Genomic DNA, 11,639 nt, shown 5'->3' with positions numbered 1-11,639 from the left:
CGAGTCCCGGCGCGGAGAGGGGGCGATCGGTCGAGATCGCATCGCGCGCGCGCTGTTCCCCGGCGGCGCGTGCATCGCGCCGCCGGGGAGCGCGCGAGCGCGCGATGACGACGGGCGCGCGCGCAAGGATGCGTCGATTTGTTTCACGTCGCGGTGCGCGCGCGCGGGCGACGGCGTCGACGACGGTGACGCGTTCGTTCGATGCGCGCCGATGGCGGATTAATAACTAACTGTCCGCCGTGGACGCGCAGGACGGGAGCAATGCCGCGGGGATACCGCGTTCGATACGGCTACGCATTCGCGGGGTGGAGGAAGCGAAACCGTGAGGCATTCGTGGAAGCGTCATCTGCTGCTAACGCACGTGTTGGTTGGCCAGTCGGGGGTCGCGGTGGCGCGGATGCCAAAGCTAAAGCCAAAGCCGAGGCGGACGCCGAGTCGGATGCGGCGAACGCGCGCGTCGCGTTCGCGGCGGAGGCGACACGCGTCGCTCTCGGCGACGTCACGAACGCCGCGAGGCGAGACGAGGCGGCGCCGAAGGCGGCGAGCGGAGTCGGATTGGATGCGCCGGTGGAGAACGACGCGCCCAAAGATACCGCTGGTGGTGTCGCGGCGGCGACGACGCTCGCGTTGAAATACGTCACACGCGCCGCCGGGGACGGACTCGGAGGAGCACCGGTCGTCAGCTTGGAGGTGTTTAATGCCGAATTGTGCGCCAAGACCATGAACAATGAGACGGTGCGCGGCGTGGATTTCGAGAGCATCATCTCAGACATTTACTCGCGCGTCTCACCGAGCGCGTGCGCGCGGGACAGGTTCGCGCGTTGGCTCGTGAGCGAAGCGCCATTGTTCGCGGCGACGGGGCTGCCGAAGGTCGACATAGATGATGATGAAGCGTGTCACCAACGTGCATTTCGACGTACCACCAGTTCAACAAACGCACAGTGGTCCTCCCCGCTCAACGCGGCGGAGTCAAAGTATGCGTGTCAAAATCTTAACGCGGTTCGCGCCGCGGCGATGGCGCTGGACGCGAGCGAATTCGAGTTGAGTCAGGCTTTGGAAAAGGTCGAGACGGCCACGGGATCGATGGCGCGATATCTGAACGTACGCGGGTGCTATCACTACAGAATTCGCACCGACGACGGACTCGTGTTCGCGTACGTCGGGGAAAGTGTCGATGTAGAGCGACGAATCAACGAGCACTTGACGGCGCTGCTCGGCGACGGGCGCGCGCACGACATGCAGCGAGGACACGCACTCGTTCGACGAGCCCAAAAGGGCGACGACGACCATGCTGATGCTGATTTTCAATGCAGTTTGTGGGTCATTCACGGACAGGATGAAGCGAGCGCGGTCGAGTTGGCGAAGACGTACGTGAAAACGTGCGCGTCGACGCCGTCGATTTTGGAAGTCGCGCGCGCGATTGCGAGCGCCGGATTCTTCGTCGAAGCGGTATTCACCGCGCACTACGGGACCTTGCACGAGCACACCGCGGACGGCGTCGTCGGAATGAACTTTTCTCAGCCCGGTGTGTGCCATACCAGGGAGGTCACCCGCGAGGATACGTGGAACGAGATCAGAGAGACATTCGGAAAGAAGACGCGATGTACGAAGACTTTGCCGGCATTCACGTGCGGACGGTGCGACAGAGATTTTCCGCAAGGAAAGTCGCGAAGTCACTCCCACGGAGACGGCCATGGACGCGTGTGCGACACTTGCTACAACAAAGCTTTGTATGCAAAGAAGCCGCAGTTTCAGTGCCTTGAGTGCGACAGAGAGATGCAAGGGAAACGAAGTTACCGCGGAGACGGCGATGGACGCGTGTGCGCAAGATGCTACAAAATCACTTTACTCGCAAAACAACCACCGTTCACGTGCGTGCTATGCTCGCGTGCGGTTTCTCGAGGGAAGGCGAGTCATCCCCAAAGAGATGGTGACGGGCGCGTGTGCGACACTTGCTACAGGAAATGCCTCGCGTCCACCCGCGAAATGTGATACGAGTAATAACTTTTGTAACGGGTAATCGGTGAAGAACTGAATTCAATGCAAGCTCTTTGATTAAAAATTAAAAGCCTTCGCAAGGTCAAAAAAGTTTGTCTTTCCTCGCCGGGATTCGAACCCGAGTCTCTAGGGTGAAAGCCTAGCGTGATAACCATCTACACTACGAAGACTTTGCCGGCGTTCCTTTTTGTAGCCCATGAAGTTCCCGTCGAGAATTAAATCATTTTGGTGAGGCATTTCCTGTAGCAAGCTTTGACTAACACGCCGCGAGCGCGCCGACTCTGATTAATTCCGCGAACGCGTGTATCAATCTATCCACGATGCCGGCGTGACCATTTTCCAGTTTTGCGACGTGCGTCGACGCCAGCGCCGCGGCGTCAGTCGCCTCGCCGTCGAGCTCTTGCAAAACGTAGAGACACTCGTCTAAGATGTCGATGACGTCGTCGTCGACGGGCACACGTCCTCGTTCGTCTCCGCTGACGCTAAAAATACGCTCGTGGCTCCCGTCTCGAGAGTTACTAAAAGGATGATACGCGGCGCCGTCGACGAGGACCAAACATCCTCGTCTCTGCAGCGCTACCTTCGTCAATTCGCCTCCTCGAAAACTTTCCGCCGCCCGGTCGCCGGTGCACGACGTGCGCGAGCGCTCTAGATGCGTCTCGGGCACCGGAAGACGCTGCGCCTGAAACCTGGCTCGGAGAGATTCGTACGCGTGGAACAGGTACGGGTCCAAATCCCGCGAGCCCAGCGCGAGCACCGCTTGACCCATCTGCTGCATGTCCAAGCACCGCCGCGGGCCCTGGTGCGGTCTATATATGTTCCGTCGAAGCCATTTACTCTCGTCGATGAGCGAGCGCGCGATGGTCTGCGTCGCGATCTCGAACGCGTCTGCGTGCGTGTTTGCTTGATTTGTTGAAATCGTTGCGTGTACGCTGTGCGCCCTGGACGAGCACTCCGCCTGGTGAACAAACCCTCGCGGTATGTATAAGAAATCTCCAGCCTCTAAAACACCGTCGAACAACACCTCCAGTCCCGCGATCTCTTCCTGAGTGTAGTTCTTAGAGCTCGTTCGAGGGAGCTCGTCGCTCTGAAAAGGCGCGTACACGCGCCAGCGCTTCTCTCCCTCGATTTGAAGCACGTACGCGTCGATGTCGTCGTAGTGCGGCGCGAACCCTTGTGCATTTGCCGGTGTCACGTACACATTACACCCGCACGCGCACTCGAAGTGACTCTCCAGCGTGGCCAACATCTTCCACGTCGCGTCGTGCCGCGTTTGCGGATGTAACAACCGAATCGAGCGTCCGCGCTCGCGATACGCGCGCATCACCGCCTTCGCGTCCACGATCTCGTTCGACGCCTCATCACACACATCATGAGTATCATCGTTCGAATTATGCGTCCTTCGCACCCCGTCCACGTACGACGTCACGTCCGCGTCGATCCCGTATCGCGCGTCTCTCGACGCCAACGTAGCCTCCACGTCAGCCATGGAAAACCATTTTCTACGCTCCGTCGTCCTCTCCGCCCCGCCTCGTCGGACGCACGTCACCGTCGACGCGCTCCGCACGCACTCCACGTCCGCTGGGGCGACGAGCCACTCGAGGAGTCCCGCGCCGTCGCCGTGTTCGATGAGCTCGACCCAATCCCCGCCGACGGTTTCTTCATTCGAATCGTTCCGGGCGTCGTGCACGACGCACGACGGCGCGTCTGATTCGCCCGAATCGTCCCGCGTTTCTTTCCGCCGCTTCGCCCGCATGCGCACCGCTTCGCACGCGCGCGCGGGCGTGTGCGGGGCGCCAGCCGTGCGGCGCCGCGAACGCCGACAGCGCTTCACCGAGAACGCTCGCCCGCACGGCGCGTCGCGCGACGCCCTCGGACGACCCCCGACCTGGTCGTCGCGCGGAGAAATTTCGTGTATTTGTAACCCCGCGATCTCGCGGCGAGCGCGTCGATAGCGACGCCGCGCGCGTCGATTTCGTGACGACATGCGGCTGTGTGCGTGCGCGAGCGTCTCGAGCGTGGTCGAGGTCGACGACGCGCTCGCGCGCGGAGACGCCGCGACGTCGACGTCGGGGACGATGCCGACGACGCGCGCGACGCTCACGCGATCGGACAGCGCGAGAAGAGAGGGCGGGGAGAGCGCGCGCGGACCGGCGATGGCGCTCGCGCGGAGCGGAAGCGCGAGAGACGACGGTGGACGTGCGCGACCTGTGAAGAGCGTGTCGTTCGCGCGCGCGATATCGACCACGATCGCGTGCGAGGACGAGTTTTTTATGGATCCGGGCGAGCAGACGGGGAGTCACAAGGCGAGTGCGAGACGGCGCTCGGACGCTGACAAGGATGGCGGACGCGAGCACGGCAGGGGACTCGATGGGTCCACCAGAGGAGCGTTCGACAACACTCGGATGATTCTGAGCGAGGATATATTCGGTGTAGATGCGAAGGGGAATCGGAGCGGGCGCTCGCGCGGCAGAGAATGAGTTCGCGTTTGTCGCCGACGGCGACGAGCACTGACGATGGGCGTTCGGGCAGTTCTGGACGGTTACCTAGCGAACAATACTTGTATTACACACACAGGCACAGCGACAGTAATATCATAGATCTAAGCGCTCGAATGCCTCGCGCAGAGTCGCCTCGTCGACGTTTCTTGTTTCGTCGTTGTCGTCGTCCAGAGCGCTCCAGTGCGGCGACGCGCTCGCCTTGAGCCAGAGAAAATCATCCACCTCGCGCCACATCCCGTTCTCCTCGACCGGAAGACCTGCGTCGCGTCGAATGACGTCGAAGTTCGCCTGTGTCGCGAACCCACGCATCAGAGGCGCGAATGCGACCTCTCGCGAGTCCTCGATGATGGGTCTCGACGCGGCGCGGACGTGAAAACGCGTCCGTCGCACCGCGTGCGCGCGGAGCTGTCGCGTCGCGAGACAGAACACGCAATCTGCAACATTCTCTAAGTGCGCGCTCCCGGCGACGGCGACGATGAAGACGCGACATCGCTTCAAATCGTGCGCTCGAAGCGCTCGAACGGCGCCGAGTACGAAGACGTCGCAATCCGCCAAGCGCTCCAACACATAATCCTCCCCTTCCGGCACCTCGCGCACGACCACGACCTCATTTTTCCTATCTCTCGTCCCCGGAGAGTCATCGTTTGCGTCTGTATCCTCGACCGCGGCGGCTTCATCCTTCGACGTCCCGTCTTTTCTCGCCCGCCGCGTCCCGCTCGCTCTCGACTTGAACCGAAACGGCTCACGCGGCGCGATCACCCCTCGCGCCCTGACCAACGCGGCCCTGACATCACACATGCGCTGTCGCATGACCCGCACGTCGTACGCGCTCGCCCGTCGACCGAACTCTCCGGTCGTCGCGTCGAGCGCCGTCGCTCGCGCGTTGACCGCGCCGAGCGCCGCCAATCCACTCTCTCTCCGCGTCTCCTCGCGCACGTTCGATTTCCTCGACGCCTCATCGTCGCTCAAAACGCGTTGAATATCGCGCTCGATCTCGGCGCACGCATCGTTGAACGCGACGAGCGCGGTCGAGGGATCTTCGCTCGAGTGTAATCTTTCATCCTTTCTCGCTCTTTCGTGCTCCTTACGCGCCGCGTCTCTCCGCGCGATGGATTCGAGGACCGCTATCGAGCTCTTCGCCGTGTCCGTCATCGTTCGACGGACGCCGCGGGCGGGAGCGACGACGAGTGCGGTGTTTGAAGGCGTGCGACGCGTGCGATGGCTCTCGGCGTCGGTTAGCCTAACGAATACATACATCGCGAATACACCGCTATCGCGCGCGAACGGCGACGCGGAGCTCCTCGAACCACGTGGACGCTCTTCGGATCTCGCGCTCGAGGGCGTCGAGGGTGCTGGAGAGGGCGGCTGCGTCGTCTTCGACGGGCGGACGCGAGAGGTGGTCGCTGCGCGCGCGGAGCGAATCGAGAGACGCGCGCAAGGCGAGGTGAGCGCCCGGTGCACACACCCCAGCGGCGCGCTCGAGCGCGCTCACGCCTTGAGCCAGACTCTCACGCAGCTTCGCGCTCGCGACGTCCACGTCTTTACGAAGTTGCGACGCTCGCGCGCGCGAGGACAACTCTTGAGCGTTCTCCACGGTCTCCGCGCGACGCCTCGAGTTCGCCTCGAACGAGGAAGCGCGGAGCGATGCATCTCGTCTGTCCAAATCGGCCTTCGCTTTGGCGACGTACTCGAGCTGGGCGTCTAGCATGTCCATCTTACGATCGACGCCTTGAGACGCCGCCTTGCGCAGCTCGTCGCCCTTCGCGCGAGCGACGCTCAGGGCGGAGGCGACGATGTTGGAGACCCTGCGAACAATCGCCATGCCCTCCTTTTCACTCGCGGCGCACGCGTCGTTGATCGTGTGCGCGGCTCGAGAGGCTTCCATCGCCGCTTCAAGGTGCTCGCGCGCCGTTCGACGCAACTGTTCCGCCTCTGCACGAATCTCCATCACTGCCGCACGCTCGCTCGTCATGAAGTCGTCGACGTCTTCGTCCACAGAACTCATGCCACCGCTAAACTGCATTTGCCGAGCTCGGTCATCCACACATCGACGAAGGTCTTCGAAGCGAACCATCTCTCGCTCAAGTCGATCAAACTCGTCAGCCAGAGCGTTCTCGCGCGACATGAGCTCGGACTCGCGCAGGTCCAGGAGTTCGTTTGCACGACGCAACTCCGCGGTTTCGTTTTCTATCGCCTCACGACTTCGTTTCGTCTCGCTGGCGTGCGCGTCTTCGCCGCTCGAGCCGGCCATCTCTTCCCGTCGTCGTCGCTCCATGTCCGCATTCGCCATTGCGGCGTTCGCCGCTGCCTTCGTGCGCTCCAACTCAGCTCTCAATGTCGTCACCTCACGCTCGAGCTCGACGGCGGTCATTTTCGGTGCCACCTCTAGCATTTTGAGCTCCAACTTTGCTTTTTCTTCGCTCAGTATAACTTCGGCTTCCGCCACAGCGCTGAGTTGTTGCGCCACGGCTTCCTCTCGCGCCTCGAGCTGCGCCTCCTTGGCCTCGATATCACGCTCGCGCGCGCTCAGATCGGCGAGCTGCGTCTGTGCAGTTTCAATCGCCTCGATGTTTTCCCGTATGAAGGTCTCCTTCGCCATATAAGCCGCAATCTTCGGCCTCCACTCAGTGATTTCCGCCTCGCCAGATTCCAGGCGACGAAGTCGTTCGGCGAGCGCCGTATCCCTAGCCGCCAAGTCTCGGGAGCGGTCCTCGTTTTCTCTCGCAATTTTACGCAAAAAGTCTTCCTGTTCAACGAGATCACGAACCTTGCGTTCATACAGCTCCTCGCGCTCGCGAAAGGCCGTCGAGTCGCGCTCGTAGGCCTGAACGTTGTGCTCAAGCCGCGCCGCAGTCTCCTCGATCATTTTCTCTTGACGCTCCAAAGCTTGACGCGTGATCTCCACCTCATCCCACGCCGCCGCAATAGACTCACACTCATTCGCCGCGAACTCCGCCGCGTCTACGGTCTGGCGCTCTCGATCGTCTAGTTCCGTCCGCATGTCGGCGATGATCCGGAAAAGTCGAGCCTTTTCCGCTTCGAGTGTCTCCACAGCGTTTCGAGCAGCATCTACATCCCTCTTCAACGACTCCGTCTCTCGCAACGTGTGTGTCTTTGCGTCAACGCACCGCGCTAAATCACTCTGCGCTTCCCTGATGCTCACTCGAGCGCGCTGCTCGTCGCCGTCGAGTTCACGAATGCGCCGAGCGACGTCCGCCTCTCGAGATTCTGCCGCGTCCGCTCGCTCGATCGCGCGCGTCAATCGAGCCTCCTCATCCACCGCGCGTTCCTTCAGAGTGTTCAAGTGTCCCTCAACCACTCTCATCTCGCGCTCGCGCACGGCCACGCTCTCCTCTCGCTTGATAACGTCTACCTCTCGATCCGTGAGCTCGTTCGCGATATCTGCCCTACGTCGCTCGAGAGCCGCCGCCTCCCTCCTCAACGCTTCCCCCTCGCGCTCGAGTTCGAGTATTCCCTCCGTTAACCGCTCGTCTCGAGCGTCCAATTCGTCCATGTCCATCCGAAGCCGCTCCTCTCGATCGCTCACCGCCGTCTCTCTTCGCTTTGCGCTCGCCCGCTCCGCCTCCGCCCGCGCGACCTCTCGCTCCCTCGCCTCCAGATCCAACTCCCTCGCAGCGAACTCCCGCTCTCTCTTCACGTTCTGCTCCTGCGTCTTCTTCGCTCTTTCGTTCATCGCTCGCTCTCGCGCCGACGCCGCCTCCCTCGCGTCGTCCCGCTCGCGCTCGGCGCTCTGGACTCTTCGCTCGAGCTCCGCGACGTACGCCCTGTTCGCGCTCACCTCCGACCGCATGCGCTCGATCTCGACGTCCGATCTCGAGGGTGACGGCACATCGCTCCATCGCTTCACCGGCGAGCGAAAGACGTCGCGCGCGGGCGAGTTACCGACGATCGCGTCTCGAATGTCATCGTCTTCGAAATAATCTTGTGATTCGTTTCTTCGCTCAAACTCGGGCGACGCGTCGACGAACGGGGACACGGGACCGTTCGGTGGTGGATCCGGGGTGCGCATGTTCGGCATCGCGCGTTCGTTCGGGCGTTGACGCGCCCGAGGGGCGAAGTGTGGGTGATCTAAGCGCGCGCGTTTGATGCGCGGCGAAGCGGACGGCGGGACGCGGACGCGAACGCGTCGACGAATCGTACGGATGCTCGCTTTGACGACGATGAGTGGTGCTGAATGAATGTTTATGTACATACGGCCCGCCGCCGGTTCGCTACGCGATCTCGGGACTACGGCGACGCCGCTTACTCGGCGAGCCGTCTCGCGCGCGCTCCGCGAGCGCTTTTTCGAGCGCTCTGAGTCGCTTCTCGAATCCCGAATTCGGCCGCGCGCACGGACGCACCGCGCGAATCTTCTCCAACGCCTCGTCGTAGGACATCCCGAGCGACCGCATCATGTACATCGCGCAGATGGTCGCGCTTCGGCTCTTACCCTGGAAGCAGTGCACCAAGACGCGTCCGCCGCTCGCGCGAGCGTCTCTAATGAAATCGTAACAGAAATCAAACGTCTCCTCTATCGGCGCCTCCGGCGAGTCCTTCACCGCGCGCGTCGCCCTGATAAACCCATTCCCCTCGTCATCGCTAAACGCCGGCGCGCCGTCGCACACCGCCAGGACGTGCGTGACCCCCATTCGTCGCAGCTCCCGCGCGTTTCGCGCCGCGCCCACGCTCCCGACGTACACGCCCTCGGTCACCTCCACCGCGGTCGCGTCCTCTCGCACCGATCGCGCCGTGAGCAGGGCGGTGAACAACGCGCGCACCTTGGCGTCGCGCGTCGCCTTCGCGCTCGACGACGTCTCGTCCATCGCTCGACGCGTCCGCGGCCCACACCGCGACACGCGTGTCGCGCGGTCGAGTTCGCGGTCGACGAGCGCGGCGACGGCGACGTAGGCCTCGGCCGCGAGCTCGATGCGCATGCGCGCGGTCTCGCCCGTCGCTCGGCGCGCGCGGGTCGTCGCGCGCGCGCGTGTGGACGCGCGTCGCGCGATGCGCGCTCGACGCGTCGAGGGTGTTGCGGTTTACGCGTTTTTTTTTGTGCGATGACGCGACGTTTCGTCTTCCCGAGGTTCCCGAGGCGCGAGTGCGCGACGGGCGCGCGCGAGAGCGGCGTCGCGGGCGCGCGAACGAACGGGCGCGACGGTCGCGCGCGCGCGCGCGTCGACGCGCGGTTCGACGGGTTCGGGCGCGCGGAAAGGGGTCGGTGGATACGGATCGACGACATGGGGCAGTGCGCGAGCGCGAGACGGGTGGTCGAGGAGGACGTCGCGGGCGATGGCGCGCGCGCGCGGGCGATGGGACGGGGTGGGGAGACGATGGAGCGTGGACGCGTGGTCTCGCGCACCGTGAGCGCGGTGGAGGACTCGGGGGAAGAGATGAAGTCGGCGCTCGAGGCGGACGCGGCGCGCGTCGCCGCCAAGTTCGACCCGCTCGATATCGACGCGAAGCCGGCGCGGGAGGTGAAGCGTAAATTGTCGCGCAAGAAGTCGGAGGAGTTATATCCTGGCGTGTTCGAGGCGCTTCGGTCGCAGAGCAGAGCCGTGCGAGATGCGACGAAGAAAATCGTCGACGCGGGAAAGGTGGACGACGAGACAGAGCGGACGTTTCAGCAACTCAAAAATTTACCGGTCGTTTTACCGAAGCCCTTCGACGCCTCGAACCGCATGACCGCGCGAGAAATCCCAGAGGCTCCCAAAATCGTCTCCAAGGCTTTCGGCGACGCGATCGTCTCGCAAGATTTCAACTGGGCGCTCCGCGAAGAGATTGCATCCTTGTTTAGCCGCGACGTGGATTACATGAATATTCACGGAGATTTCTTTCAGGGCAAGGACGAGGTGATGGTGAGCCTGTGTGATTCAGTCAAACGAATGTCTCAGCGTCTACGCATGTCGAGCGCTCGCGGCGACAGTGGTACGCTGAGCAAGTACACAAAGATGACGACAACTGGGCCGACGTATAAAGGTCGAGGTACGGAGAAAGAGTGGAGCTCTTGGGTTATGGAATACACGTTTAAGATTCTACTCCTGACGATCAAGATTCGTGAGACGTACTACATTGACGACACCAGCGAACTCATCTGTCACATCGCGCGCCAAAGAATATACTAAGCTGTCAATCACGACGCCGAAGCGGTAGCGCCCTCCTTTGCCTTGCGCTCCTTGATGACGTTCGCGAGGAAAAATTCACCCGCCTTGTAAGAAGAGCGAACCATGGCTCCGGACGCGACGTACAAGAAACCCATGCCCTCCGCGATTTCTTGGTAGCGCTTGAACGCCTCGGGAGTGATGTACTCGACCACGGCAAGGTGCTTCTTCGTCGGTCGCATGTACTGTCCAAAAGTCACGACGTCCACGTCAGCCTCGCGGAGCAACTTGAGAGCGTTGATGACTTGGTCGTGCGTCTCACCGAGACCGAGCATGATGGACGTCTTCGTGATCTTCGCGCCTGATTTTTTCGCGTGCTTCAGCACTTCGATGGATTGATCCCAGTTCGCCCGGCGGTCGCGCACGTCCGCCTGAAGTTCCGGAACCGTCTCGACGTTGTGCGCGTACACGTCCAAACCAGAAGACGCAACGAGCTCGACCAGGTGCTTCTCGCCTCGGAAATCCGGAGTCAGCGCCTCGACCAAGACGTCGGACTGCCCCTTGAGCCTTTGCACCGTCTCCCTAAAGTGCCCAGCCCCTTGGTCCTCGATGTCGTCCCGGTCGACGCTCGTGAGCACGACGTAATCCAACCCCCACGCCGCGATCGCCTTGCTCACGTTCGCCGGCTCATCCTTATCCAACGGCGGCGGCGCCCTCGACGTCTTCACCGCGCAAAACCGGCACCCGCGCGTGCACGTGTCCCCCATGATCATGATCGTCGCCGTCGCCGTCCGTCCCTCACCACCGCCCCAGCACTCGCCCAAATTCGGGCACTTCGCCTCCTCGCACACCGTCGCGAGCTTCAGCTCCCGCAGTTTCGCCTTGATCTCCGTGTACCGCGCCCCGCCCGGGACCTCGCGCTTGAGCCACGTCGGCTTCCGCGTCGTCTTATCCCGCAACGACCTCGGCGCGGGCACGGCGTACGTCGCGTCACCGCGCACGAAATCATCAAACGTCGGTCCACGCGCCATCGCGCGTTTGA

General features: G+C 62.4%; 8 protein-coding genes across 8 annotated transcripts; 3 read left to right on the top strand and 5 right to left on the bottom strand.

Annotated features, from left to right (window-relative positions):
* Positions 1–261: 261 nt before the first annotated feature.
* On the top strand, positions 262–1,992 carry OT_ostta06g03580 (unnamed product; the record flags this gene model as incomplete). The annotated part of the gene is made up of 1 exon (XM_003079949.1): positions 262–1,992. The coding sequence occupies one exon, from the start codon at positions 262–264 to the stop codon at positions 1,990–1,992; it is 1,731 nt and encodes a 576-aa protein (XP_003079997.1).
* A 262-nt stretch (positions 1,993–2,254) lies between these two features.
* On the bottom strand, positions 2,255–3,754 carry OT_ostta06g03570 (Lysine-specific demethylase NO66/MYC-induced nuclear antigen; the record flags this gene model as incomplete). Its single annotated transcript, XM_022984079.1, has 1 exon — positions 2,255–3,754. The coding sequence occupies one exon, from the start codon at positions 3,752–3,754 to the stop codon at positions 2,255–2,257; it is 1,500 nt and encodes a 499-aa protein (XP_022839274.1).
* A 400-nt stretch (positions 3,755–4,154) lies between these two features.
* OT_ostta06g03560 (unnamed product) lies at positions 4,155–4,478 on the top strand (the record flags this gene model as incomplete). The annotated part of the gene is made up of 1 exon (XM_003079947.2): positions 4,155–4,478. The coding sequence occupies one exon, from the start codon at positions 4,155–4,157 to the stop codon at positions 4,476–4,478; it is 324 nt and encodes a 107-aa protein (XP_003079995.2).
* Positions 4,479–4,592: 114 nt separating this feature from the next.
* On the bottom strand, positions 4,593–5,651 carry OT_ostta06g03550 (Tubulin binding cofactor C-like domain; the record flags this gene model as incomplete). Its single annotated transcript, XM_003079946.2, has 1 exon — positions 4,593–5,651. One exon carries the CDS (start codon positions 5,649–5,651, stop codon positions 4,593–4,595), a length of 1,059 nt encoding a protein of 352 aa, XP_003079994.2.
* A 118-nt stretch (positions 5,652–5,769) lies between these two features.
* OT_ostta06g03540 (unnamed product) lies at positions 5,770–8,538 on the bottom strand (the record flags this gene model as incomplete). Its single annotated transcript, XM_022984078.1, has 1 exon — positions 5,770–8,538. One exon carries the CDS (start codon positions 8,536–8,538, stop codon positions 5,770–5,772), a length of 2,769 nt encoding a protein of 922 aa, XP_022839273.1.
* A 193-nt stretch (positions 8,539–8,731) lies between these two features.
* On the bottom strand, positions 8,732–9,322 carry OT_ostta06g03530 (Dual specificity phosphatase, subgroup, catalytic domain; the record flags this gene model as incomplete). The annotated part of the gene is made up of 1 exon (XM_003079943.2): positions 8,732–9,322. One exon carries the CDS (start codon positions 9,320–9,322, stop codon positions 8,732–8,734), a length of 591 nt encoding a protein of 196 aa, XP_003079991.2.
* A 507-nt stretch (positions 9,323–9,829) lies between these two features.
* On the top strand, positions 9,830–10,621 carry OT_ostta06g03520 (unnamed product; the record flags this gene model as incomplete). Its single annotated transcript, XM_003079942.1, has 1 exon — positions 9,830–10,621. The coding sequence occupies one exon, from the start codon at positions 9,830–9,832 to the stop codon at positions 10,619–10,621; it is 792 nt and encodes a 263-aa protein (XP_003079990.1).
* Positions 10,622–10,629: 8 nt separating this feature from the next.
* Positions 10,630–11,628, bottom strand: OT_ostta06g03510 (Radical SAM; the record flags this gene model as incomplete). Its single annotated transcript, XM_022984077.1, has 1 exon — positions 10,630–11,628. One exon carries the CDS (start codon positions 11,626–11,628, stop codon positions 10,630–10,632), a length of 999 nt encoding a protein of 332 aa, XP_022839272.1.
* Positions 11,629–11,639: the final 11 nt, after the last annotated feature.

This window comes from Ostreococcus tauri (assembly GCF_000214015.3).
Source record: "Ostreococcus tauri WGS project CAID00000000 data, contig chromosome 06, whole genome shotgun sequence".
Lineage (NCBI taxonomy): Eukaryota > Viridiplantae > Chlorophyta > Mamiellophyceae > Mamiellales > Bathycoccaceae > Ostreococcus > Ostreococcus tauri.
The sequence above is the reverse complement of the archived record's forward strand: the minus strand, read 5'-3'. Positions and strand labels throughout refer to the sequence as shown.